Source organism: Artemia sp. Qi Xiang Cuo, chromosome 9, assembly GCF_049724085.1.
Source record: "Artemia sp. Qi Xiang Cuo chromosome 9, ASM4972408v1, whole genome shotgun sequence".
In the NCBI taxonomy this organism is placed as follows: Eukaryota; Metazoa; Arthropoda; class Branchiopoda; order Anostraca; family Artemiidae; genus Artemia; species Artemia sp. Qi Xiang Cuo.
This window is the reverse complement of record NC_142802.1, coordinates 27721898-27734991: the sequence shown is the minus strand read 5'-3', so window position 1 is coordinate 27734991 and position 13094 is coordinate 27721898. Positions and strand designations below refer to the sequence as shown.

Here is a 13094-nt window from a genome sequence, read left to right as displayed (position 1 = left end):
AACTGACAAAATCATCTTGGATTACTGCGATACTATAGTTATAGAAGAGAATGTCTTCAGAATGTAAGACCTGTAAAATGTCAATAAAATTTTGGAACTATGATACGGACATTAAACGCAAAATTAATTCAGTAACCTTTTAATCTTTAGTTTTTAATCACATTTTCATCTTAATTTGTAACTAAATTTATTAAAAAACATTAAATAAATTTATTTGAAATAAAAAAATATGAAATATATATATATATATATATATATATATATATATATATATATATATATATATATATATATATATATATATATATATATATATATATATATATATATGTATATACAGTACCACAATATATTTGAAGTATTATTTAGATAATAAATTTACAATATTCAAATGAAATAATTTATTTAAATAAGTTTAAAAAAATGTTTAATTAAATTTTAATTTATTGTGTCGCACATGCTTCCTCACGCCAAGCAAACTTATTCCAATTTTATCAAAAGGATACAAAGAAAATAGGCTCACAGGGAAAATGAGCTATGAATATTTTCCTTCCCAGATTGGAAAACAATTAATGATATATTTTATTTCCACTAAAACATGAATGAGAGTGATTTACCACGACAAAAATGAGTACGTTTGCTACTAAAACTTTCAAATAAACCATAAAGGACCAAAACAGAAGAAAATTCCGAGACAGTTCTAAAAACTTAGAAGAAGTTTGGTAACAGGCAAACATGTAGGAAAAAGTACATCCACTGAAACATGAACGAGAGTGATTTACCACGACAAAAATGAGTACGTTTGCTACTAAAACTTTGAAATAAACCATAAAGTACCAAAATAGAAGAAAATTGCCGAGACAGTTCTAAAAACTTAGAAGAAGTTTGGTAACAGGCAAACATGTAGGAAAAAGTTCCTCCACTGATAAAATTTCCACTGAAACATGAACGAGAGTGATTTACCACGAAAAAACTGAGTACGTTTGCTACTAAAACTTTGAAATAAACCATAAAGGACTAAAATAGAGGAAAATTCCAGAGACAGTTCTAAAAACTCAGAAGAAGTTTGGTAACAGGCAAACATGTAGGAAAAAGTCCATGCCAATGAAAAGTTAAGCCGTTAAACTGAAAGCCAAGGTAATGGTTTTAAAGGAGACAAGATTTTAATCCAGATTTTAAGGAGACAAGAATTTCACCGAGTAAGCTGTACGAAAGATATTGTTCTATCCCGATTTCTGGAACTATAATGAGGAAACAGTGATCACAAATTTGCACTTTACTGAAAAAAAAATATAAATATTTTTACTATTATAACTTTAATAAATCAAATAATATTAACATTTTGATTACTAAATATCAGCATATGTATATTAAACTGACAATGCACATTCATTTGTATTTTCTTCAGTAAAGTGCAAATTATGTTCTGGCCTTGGGAAGGCATAGGGGTTTTGAGGCCAACTTATGTTAATTTCTGCTCGTTTTGACCTCGACTCGGTTATTTATTGTAATTTCTGTTCGTTTTGGGTTTCATTTATTTATTGATGCTGGTTTGTGGTAGTTTCACGCTTGGTAGATTATTTGATTTTATTTTTGCTCATTTTTTGTTTAATGGAGTTCTTTACTTTTCTTTGAAAAATTTATTTTGTGGAAAAAGTTTTTCAAAATAATCTTACAAAATAGAAGATTTGTACAAATCAGGAAAAGCATAGCCAGGCGCTTTTGCAGATAAGGAGGGGTGGCTTCTGACCTACAACTCTCTCCAATGAAACGTCTATATTTGAACAGAATTTTTCATAATTTCTAATGTTTGCCATGTAAATGACCTATTTTGCCCTTATTACCTAGTTTCCCCTCAAAATAAATCCATATGTACGTTACTGGGAACGGCGGCAAGTTTTCGAAATTTAACTTCAATTTTCCAAATCAGATGGTTGAACTGCTCTTCAACCATATCCTTCTGATAACAAACAACAAAACTGAAAAATTTTAATGGATGTAGAATCACACACTGGATTTCTAAAAACATTTAAAAGAGATGTATATACATACTATCCTAGGACGGGACATTTAAGCTTTATTTCACATGGTTTCTACACAAACCACATCTTATAATTAATCAAATCTTTGATCTATTCATATCCATTTTCAAAGAATGCATATTTGCCCAAGTAAGGACAACACTTGCATGGAATGGTTTTTAAACAGGGTTTTTAAATCTAATATCAGAGCTTCTGGATCTCTAACTCAACAAATATCTTACATAACCACTTTTTGCCCCTACGGTATTTCCCCTCGCAACGAGCGATTTTTTCCCGTCACTTGATAAAAGAAGGGATGTCAATTCACGAAAATGTAGTGGGACATGCAAAGATTTGTTTTTCATTTTTCTTTAAATTAAGATACAACAAAAAGTATTCTTTTTAATTGAGGGAAAGCGGCAGTTTTTTCTTTAATGAGAATATAAAAAGCACATCTGAAAACCAATGACAGTTTCCCCTACTAATGGCACCCATAGACAGAAGTTCGTTGAACCCATAATCTAATTTATAAATCTGCCCTAGTTTAGACCCCGACGCCACGCCGGCGGATCGACCGAGTGCCGCCGACGAGAGGCCCTGTCGAACGCCACCGAAGTGTCATAACGCCACTGGCGCGCCACCAACGGCAGAGGCGGCGGCGTTCGTTCGACTTTAAATTAATTTTGCGGCAATTCTTTATTGCGTCAACCGCAAAGTCGGAGCTTTTCCTTCTCGTGTGGTTTAGTATTTCGATTTTCCTGATTAGAAATCAAGCAGGGCTTGCACTATCCCCGAATTTTTGGGTATTTCCCCGAAAATCTATCCGTCACCCCAAAAAAAAATTTGGTTGTATAACCAAATTTGGTTGGGGAATTGTATAAGGTTGGGGAATTAAAGATTGAACTGGAAGTTACCCCAAAAATATGATTCATAAATAAATTGTAAATTATTGCCTAAAAGGGGGGGATAGGGGGCTATCATTTTTAAATGATAATACCTCTTTTTTTTATTGAAAGCAGGGATACCAAAAAGATATTTATTTTTTTCATTTAAAGTGGAGACAGAAGAAAATGATATCAAATTCCCTGGTAAACCATTGAAATATTTTGATAGACAAAGGGCCCCCCCCCATTAGGACTTGTTCTTTGTCTTGGGTATTTTGCGATTTCTCTTAGGCTGCTGGCCTAATTTAGATTTTGTGTGTGCTCCCTTTTAATTAGATTCTTTGGACCTCACGGAATGCCACGGTGAATCTGTGCCTCAGTTTTCCAATAATTTGAGGTATGTCTGAATACATTCGACATTTTTGTTATTGTCATTGTACCCCTTTACTCACACCCTCAATTTTTTTCAAGGAATACTAAGCTGTTTAATGTTATTTTGCGTATTTTTTTTTTAACCATATAGTGACCTAGTTAATTATTAAGTAAATTATTTTTCTAATGAAAGCTGAGACTGTATCCTATCAAGGTGGTATCCAGAGGGGGTAGAGAGTTATTAAATTTAAATTGTAATGTCTATAGATTTCTTTATTGAAACCAGGGATCCCAAAAAGTTAATTTTTTTTCAATCTAAAGCAGAGATGAAATCCTATAAAGGTGGTATCCAGAGGGGGGGAGGGTAGGGAGCTATAATATTTAAATGATAATACCTCGATTTTTTTTTAAGCAGGGGTGCCAATAAGTTAATTTTTTTTATTTAAAGCAGAGACGGTATCCAGACGGGGGAGGGCATAGGGAGTTATTATATTTAAGTGATAGTACCTTGATTTATTTTTTTATTGAAAGCAGGGATACCAAAAAGTTGAAAAGTTGACAAAGACGAACAAGATTTTCGTGAGTTATACTTGATACAGCACTTGCATGGTCTTATCTCCAAAGGGAAAGGGACATATGCGTCCAACCCTTTTTTTTCTTATTGATGAAACGGGTTTACTCTGAAAACATTCATTCATAAGTACCCGGCAGATTCACACTAAAACGAATTGGTGTGACGAAAGCGATATCGACATCCCCACCTAACGTTGCGCTCGAGTGACAATGGCGCCCTTGTTCCAGTGCCCAAGTTACATTAAAAGGCCAGGTCATAATAAAAGCTTTCAATTTGGGAGGTTCAGGGAGGAGTCTTTGAAAGTCTTATGACCTCAGGATACTAGATGCCGCAACGTTCTTACGTATCTACAGTGGTTTAAAAAATTCGATCCCCCCACAAATGATTACCAAAAATATACACAAATATAACAAATGTAACATTTGGAATATTATAACACTTTTTTCAAAGGTTTGAAGAAAAGCAAAAAAGGCTAAATACCCCTAACTACGCTTGAAAGCTATTTTAAAAAGAGACTCTTTGGAGATTTCCATGGAAATTACCACAGCAGAAGCTTTGAGCCTAAGTGGGGATCAAAGAGGAGTCTTTGAGTATTTTGACCACAGGTGACTTATTTTTGCGACTTTCTTAAATTTGGTAATTTTGTGAGCATTTGGAAATCAAAGCTTAAACTCAATAACTGACAATAAGTGTCCTAACATTTTGCTTGGACTAAAAGTGACGAACTAGGATGAAAATCTCAACATCTTCCTGGAGCTACTTCAATCTGCATATTATTTCATTTAATTACATTTAAAACGGATGAGCTTTTCATTTTTCACTAAGAAAATAGCTGGCACTTCATTTTTCTTCATACTGAATAAACCATTAAGTGTTTTTTGTTTCATTGTAATTGAAATGTTCTCATGTGAAGTGTTCATCATGTATTTTTCAATTTGATAAATTTTCTCCTTTTAGATGCAGTTTATAATTTGACTGATATTAGGTATTTATCAGTTTATAATTTGGAATGAATCCCCCAAAGAAAAAATGAATAATATCCAAAATACCAGCCAAAAGTAATAAAAAGGTAGCAGTTCAGCCTTAGACTACATGACATATATTCTATAAAGAAGCCAAAAAAACAACAATTTTAAAATGCATTTTTTTTTAATTGTTATTAAAAACCAGTTTTTAATACAAGAAGGCTTTTTAGGCATCCAAAAGAGCAAAAAAAAACAATCATTATCAAAGTCGCCCATTTTAACTGTTTTAAAGGTGACAAAACAGATATAGGCAAAGGGCATTATGAAAAAATTAAGCTTTTAAGTTCAAAGTTATATTCAAAGTTTTTACCCAGATAACTGACGAATTTTGTGATACGGCATTTGAAGTTTTGTATGCAGTAATGCTCGATGAAAAAAACTACTAATTTTGATAATTATTTATGTTAAGAACACATAGCTAATAGATACTTCAACTACTCGTATTATGCAAGGGTTTTGAAACCATTTCGTTTTCAGCCATTTCGTTTCTACCAGATTTCTACTTCTCTTGATGAATAACGAAGAAGACCAGTTTCCAGCCAGCAATTTGTGAATTTTTGAACTCATTAATAGGCTCGAATCTGTTGTAAATTTAAGCTGTGATTTGAGAAAGACTGATGAAAATATTAATGTTTGCAGTCAACATTGATCGCGCCGGCGGCGCGGCTCGCTGTTTTTGGCCCCCCGCCACCGGTCTTCCCTCATCGGCACGGCGTTGGGGTCTAGCCCTAGTTCCTTAATTTGGTTTCTAGTAAAGAAAAAAAGTGCAAAACTAAACTTATTCAATTATTTCAAAAATTTTTCAAACAAAGGCTATATCTCCCAAATTAAGGAGTTGGAAATACTGTTAAAAAAAGATTTTTAAAGGTACAAATTCTGATCTGAATGTTTGTTTTTCCACTTTATTCATTTTAGGAACATCAGCTTGTCACCTGACATGATCAATCTTTTTATACCAAAGTTTGTAGAGCTCTCGGTTTGATTTCAAAGGAGCTCTTTATCAAGCATGGTGACATCCCGTCTGATAACATGTTCCACAAAAAAAGGGAAAAAAGAAATTCAGATAGCATCTCTAGCAAAAAACAATTTTTATAAGTTTTGGGCTTTGGAGTCTGATAACCCATATTCGCCAATGGTTTTTAAAATACTACAGTCCAGTGTAAAAAAGTGTATTTAAAGCCCTTTTCCCACTTGTTTTGTTTTACCCTTTTCTCATAGCTATGCAGATGCTGTTTCTGCTGTAGCAATTTCAGTATATAGATTACGATAATAACCACTTTTTTTCTGAGTCAGAATTACATTAGCGATTTTTTTTCTTTTACCAAAGCTGAATGTTTATGTAAACGTCCTATACATAAATCTTTTACTTGGCAGCAGACATGCATGACCTGGTAAAAAAAAATATGCAAGTCATCTTTGGAATCAGTTTAGAAAATGAATTTGAGCAGGACTATTTTCAAAAACTGTTAACCATCAAGAGGAACACAAGAATCGAGACTCGTGTGATTCTCCAAGAATATATCTGCTAGCTGTAAATCAAATGTTCTCACGTCACCGCGTATGTATGTTGGCAAATAAAGCAAAGAGGTTATGAAGTAGAGAAGAAATAACATGTAAAATCCACTGAAACAAAGGAATGAAGCTGAAGTCGGTCATAGATCTTAATGATCATAGACCTAGTCAATTTTGAAGCGTCACTCTCTGAGAGAAAAAGCAGCCTTGTGGCTGCCACAACTCGTGGCAAACTCGAGTTTGCCACGAGTTGTGGCAGCCTTCTTGTTGGTCGAAATTGCTCATCTCTAATAGGAAGAAAGAGCAAAATACAAACAAAAGTCTGGCCTGTGAGTGCGTTTTTTTTAGTCTCATCAACGGAAAGACTATACTTTTGTGTTCCTTTGTATAAAGAATCTTACTGACAGTGAGTATAAACAGCTTCTTTTACCCAATTTTATCTTAAGGACACCCTAGATGGTCAATCGTTTTGATCAAAAGCTTCCGTCAATCAATTGATTAAAGCATGATTGACCATCTAGGAACCGATTGCGTCATTCAAACTTTCCATCAATTTCTGTCAACGCTTGACTCAAGCGGTAAATATGTTCCTAGATGGTCAATTGCACTTTAATCAATTGATTGACAGAAGCTTTTGATCAAAATGATTGACCATCTAGGGTGTCCTTTACCTAGCTAGCCCAAACAATCTATCATTGACAAAATGAAGAGATCCGCAGGATATCAGCCCTACCTCTTTGTTTCTGGTATCTAGGTAACACGAAAAGAGTGCATAGATGATGTGGATTCTAACTTTTGTTTTTTAGTAAGCTATTTTTTCTCAGTGGTAGGTTTGGAAATCCAGTTTAAAAAAATCAATAAATATTTGTGCACAATGTAGGGCTGTGAATTTTCCAATACTTCTGTAACTTTAAGCCTGAAGTAAAATATAAGTCATGGTGGTTGCACTTATAATCCCCATGATTATTTGTGCATTCTTATATGATATGTAAGACAAATAGGTGAGTTAGGCCAAAAATTGGACAAACTTTTATTGTAGTTCAAATACCAGCATGCCATCTCATGTCTTCTGATGGAGATGTTTATATTAAAGACTCCCCATTCATCACAAGTCAATCTTTTACCAACATGTTGTGATTTTATATGGTAACTATGATGGTTAATTGTGACAGAGACAAATCCACAAATATTACAAGTTACTGGTTTCACATCACCACCATGAATGGAAGCCTTATGGAACCACAAAGCACCCAAAGTATAAAATTGCTTATCACATATATCACATGATTTTGTGATCTTTGTCTTCACACATATGTTGACTAAGGCACTGCTTCCTTTAACTGAAGTTAGAGACAAATTTCATAGAAAATATTTGACCCTTATGCCCTTCAAAAACATAGATAATATTATCCTTTTCAGTATATGAATTTTTTGGGGCTTTACTTCATCTGAATATGTATTTGCTACACAAGGTTCACAACTTTTGTCAGTGATTTTATTTCTTCTATCTAATTCAAAATCAATTGTACCTAACAGCTTGTTGTTTATTTTGCTTTTGTCCAGACTACAAGTTATAGGATTATCATAAGCATTCAACACTTTTACATTCATGCTGATATCATTATGATACCTTATTGTGTCTTCTTCCTTTTCAATTTTCTCCAATTTAATTAAAAATCAATTTTTTTTCATCAACTATTTTCCCATTCACACCATGTTTGTGTGGATCTGTTCCAAGACAAAATGCAGAAACAATTGGGCTTTCCTTTGAAGATAACTTTGCTTTGAAGATATTTGAGCTAAGACTAAGAAAACCTTGAACTGGAAGTCCACCCATTGCAAACACAATGCCTGCAAGGAAAAAAGATTTTCTTAGTCTTTAGCTGTTAAGATATTGAAACAAGAGAGAATGGAATTTGATGGCAGCCCCAATGTGACAGTGAATTTTGCATTGAATCCCCCCCCCACCTCACAAAAAGATCAATCCTTCACAGCTCTCAAAATTGATCTTTTCTGTATCTATTGCACAACTGTAGAATAAGGGGAAGCATATTTGAGAACCTTAAGGCAGAAGCTTCAAGCCCCTTTTTATAGAAGAGTTTGTATAAAAAAAACAAAAGAATAATGTTGATACATTTTCTTTCTTCTTCTAGGGGTGATTGTTTTGAACATATGGTTGTAAAATATCAGCAGACTTCCTCAATTGGAAATTAAAAACATGATTGCCTTTTATTTGTCAACAAGATCATGCCATTCCAAAGTCCCAATCTCCCCCCCCCCATTATGCCATAAAATGAAGATCATGGCCACTTTCAGATCATTATGGAGAGTGGCAGAATTTACCCTTGCCACTTTGCAGAATTTACTATTTGCCTTGCTTCATTTTTAGGAATCTACTTGGACTAAGCACGAACTATACAGATACAAAGGGAATGATAGCTCCTATTGTTGTGGTAGATTTTAGCAAAAAATGTTGGTTTAAAACATTATAAAAAAAAGCAATTTTAACATGGAAAGTCAGACTTTTACATAGTCTTTGATGGAGGCAATCTCCCTCATATTTAGTAAAAATCGTAATTTATTACGTGAAGAAAATTCACATAAATGAAACCTTATTCTCAAAACTTTGTGGTACAGAAATTAAGGTTTAGCAATATTAAAAATGAAAAAAAATAAATAATGAAAATATGCCTTTTCAAATCAGAATGAATGCATTAGCAATGATGAGAGCCAAAAGGCTAGAGTTTATTATCTAAAGAGCCTCACATGAAACTGGGAGCCAAGGTCTCCCAGAGGCTGGGAAGCCACTTGCCAACAGAAAAAGAAAGAGAAGTACCTCCCTTGCATTTTTTCCCTGGCCATTCTGTATTAAGCAGGATGGTTTACAAAATTTGAGAGGGGGCTCATTGGATTGCTTATTAGAAGTTATGGTTCACATTTGAAGAAGAGATTGGAGGGCATCAAAACTTGTGCCCATTTTGTCCCTGGGACCCCTATGGCATACAATCAAAATTTCCAGACATTTACTATCTTCAAAATAGTCAAAAGGTAAAAAAATGCCTCAACAATGATATGACCCTTGCAGCCCTAGGGACAAGGGCCCCAAACTACTGTGATTACCAATTGTTAGTTGTTCCCCAGACCAAGGGTATCTAATCTTTTGCTGGGGGGGGGGGGGCCAGGGGGATAAGAAATGGACAAAAAACATTATCATTTGTCATTTTGAAATTACATGCCTGTAATTCCAAAGGTCAAGGGGACTGCTGTCCACAACAAGCTTAACTTGGGGAAAAGGTTCTCCATATGGCCAGAACTCAGCCAGAAGTCCTTGGACAAATGGGACCCCAATGCACAAAAAAAAACTAATGACCAAAACTGCTTTCCTGTGTGGCTTGTGAACTACATCTGTAAGTCCCTGGGCCAAGGTCACCTTAATATAAAACCAAATTTTTAAGTTTGGAGGCATGGTTCCAAAACCAGGACTTGGAAATGGCCCCCCATCTTTATTTACCAACCAGCTTAAGACTTTAAGGAACATTTCCCTGGGCCAAGGGACCGGGCGTAGAAGAACCCAAAAACCAACTTATCAATTTGTCCCTCTGATTGGTCTGATACTAACATCTGTAAGTGCCTGGTACAAGAATAACATTGATATAACTTTTAGGTCTGGGAAGCATGTATCCCCAAAGTCGGGACCTCTCAAACATAGCTTTTTTAACCTGCTTTTTGACAGAACAATATTTGTATGATGATTGTTTTAAACCATAGTCATGGAAGGATTCATCTGTATGATTCAAGATCTAAGTGGACCCTGGCCTCTGCTGCACAGGCGCACCACCAACATTTTAGTAGAAAAGGAGGCACAGACACTCTGTTCTAACTATTATCATATAAGGTAATCCATTGGTAAAATTGGACACATTACAAGGGTTTATGGCCCTCCAATACTCTCCTTCTTCCCTCCATTCTTTTGTGAAGGCAGGAGTGGTAGACCTTGTTTGAATTGGAATCACTCAGTTATTTTCATATAACAAGTTATTGATAACACCCCAATGAAATGCATGGTCATTGAAATCTCAATCTCTACTAATAACATGAGTTGCATGATTTGTAGGATGACACAATGAGCTTCAAAGCAAAATTTACAAGTGGTTCCAATATATATATATATATATATATATATATATATATATATATATATATATATGTTAGGTCAGTTTAAAAATATATAAACTGACCTAACAATAAACCCAATAAAATCAGCAAATTTTGGATATAGTCCAGGGCCATTTTTGGGAATTAGGGAGAAGGCTGGGATCCAGTTTAAGTGAATCACTCTGAAAGCCCAATAGATATTTATGAATGTTATGAACAAAGAATTTTGTTCTTATAGTAATATGACAGGTTGTGAACTGATTACAAACATTTTAACTTTGAACAACTACTATTTAAATTCATATTAAAATTGACTACTTCACATGCATTCACAATGACAAAAAATAACTACAATTTGCAAAGGGTTTTACCAGTGGGAATTCCTTATATAACTGCAATTTTGGTTTGGTACTTAAGCAGTTTCTTTTGTCTCTATATTGAAATCATTTTTGTTAACTGCAGTTTTATTTCTTAGGTATCAGAGCTGTAAAGAGAGCTCCATGGCATTATTTAAATAACTATAAGCATTACTTGGTTAAATTCTTAATTCCACTTTGTCAAAGTGCAGCTGCTGTTAGAGTAATAAAACTGATTACAGTAATGACTCAAAAAATACAGAACATAACTCCTGTTTGGGGCATGGTGTGTCTGCATATTGATCTATGTTCCCAGTGAGTAAAAAAAAACAAGTTCACTAGTCAAAAGAACCACAAGAGAACCCACAGTAGTGAAAAACTAACTAAAATTTATTAAGCTTTTCAAGAGCATGAACTCTTTTATAGCTGCAATTCTGAGTTTGCCACCTATGCAGTTTGTTTAATCTCTATAATTTATTTATATTCTTTTCCCTTCTTTTAAACTTGGGCTTTAGCTCACAAGCACCAGAGATGTAACAAGACCACCAAATCCTAGTCTTAATTATCATAACATTTAGTTCAGTAATACTTGAGTCTTAAGATGTGCAAGTTGATTGGTTTTAAATTATTGTTTAAAAGCATTAGGTAAAATTTACAACATGGGTACCAAGCAGTTACAATATGGACTAAATTGGATAATTAATTGTGTAAATGCATATCATGCTGATAATTCCCAAACCATCCAATTTTTAAACCTGCTAGCATCTAGATCATAAAAGTAGAAAGTGTAAAATTATTTGAGTGAAGTCTCCTTGGCTGCAGGTAACTAGTCATCAGATTTAAAGCAAATTTTGTGCTAACCATATTTTAAAATAAACATGGCTGTCTTTCTGTTAAAAACTTTATGGTAGTTGCTGATAAGAGAAATAATGGGTCCACCTTAGTCATCCACCAATACAGATTGAAAATTCTTGTGTAATTCTGGGTTATATACAGTACAAACTGCCCAGTTTTCTACTAAAAAGTTGTTAGTTGGATGGGTAGGGTTGTTGGCTTCAACTCTGTAATAATACAGATTGGTATTCTGTGCATAATTTACATTAAATAAAATGCTACATGTCTACTTTTCTTCTTAGAAGTTGGCAGAGGGGGAGTGGAAGGGCATGGGTTCACTGTGCTGTAATTAATATAGATTGAAAATTCCTGCCAATTAGCTTAAAATACAGTGTAACATTTCTACCCTTCAGATTAAAAGTTTGTGTGAAGTGTTTGACTGGTCATGACCTCACATAGTGCCTCCATTCATACAGGATGGAAATTATAGCAATTTTCTAATTTTAGCAGGGTATATTCAGACTCTTTTCTGCTAAGATAGGGTTAACTGTAACTTGGAAATAGTTTGTCAGGACATTACTTTTTTTCACAAAATCTGCTTGGATATATCTGCTTGGATATACTAAATTTGATGGTTTAATTTTCTTTTCCCTTTTCTAAAATAATGAAAGTTGTCTTGTTGGATAGAAGAGTAGAGCCAATAAATGTATTTGTCTATTATAGAGCAAGAAAGGTCATGTGTGTTAAGTCAATGCTATATACTTGTTATTGGGACAACAGTTGTATTTTGACAAAGGAAATTTAAAAGTAAGACAAAACTGGTGTGATCTCAAATTTTACATGGTGTAAACTTGAGTGAGTGGACCATAATACATAAGTACCAAAATTCCATCCCCCAATGGAAATTAAAAATTAAACTCAAATAAAATTCTCAAATTTGGAAAGCCTTATTTTCCACAGGTTTTTTTTTTTTTTGGGGGGGGGGGGAGGGGTATTTTCCACAGGGGGAGTATTCACTGGGGGGGGGGGGTAAATGCTGGCCACCCTAATTGCATCATGCTGTAGTAAAAAGAGGTGGTCCAAAAACCCATTGCTATTTTTCTGCAATGCCAAAGAAAAGTGATCTTTCCCAAAAAGAGGTCTTTTACACTATTTTGCAAGGTTTCCTTTTTTAAGTGACACGGGTTTTTAAAGGTCACCAAAGGTCAGGACCTTCTAGAGGAGAAGAAGTGAATGCAGGTACTTCAAAATACCTTCCCAGGACATACTTTAGCCTGTTGGCTAGACCCATCCCTGAAAGTTCTATTTTCCTAACCTAACCCTTTTCCAAGATAGCCAAAAGTAGCTAAAGTAGAATTTTA

The 13094-nt window shown here is 34.3% G+C and overlaps 1 protein-coding gene across 1 annotated transcript in view; it reads right to left on the bottom strand.

The window, feature by feature from the left end:
* Positions 1-13094, bottom strand: part of LOC148948516 (zinc finger Y-chromosomal protein 1-like) — a 29599-nt gene that overhangs the window by 6071 nt on the left and 10434 nt on the right. Inside the window, exons 2-3 of the mRNA XM_089094954.1 lie at positions 9621-9818; positions 8102-8239 (exon numbers count right to left, since the gene is read on the bottom strand). Of these exons, the coding sequence (XP_088951080.1) occupies positions 8102-8239; positions 9621-9818 (336 nt within the window). The remainder of the gene's footprint in view (positions 1-8101; positions 8240-9620; positions 9819-13094) is intronic.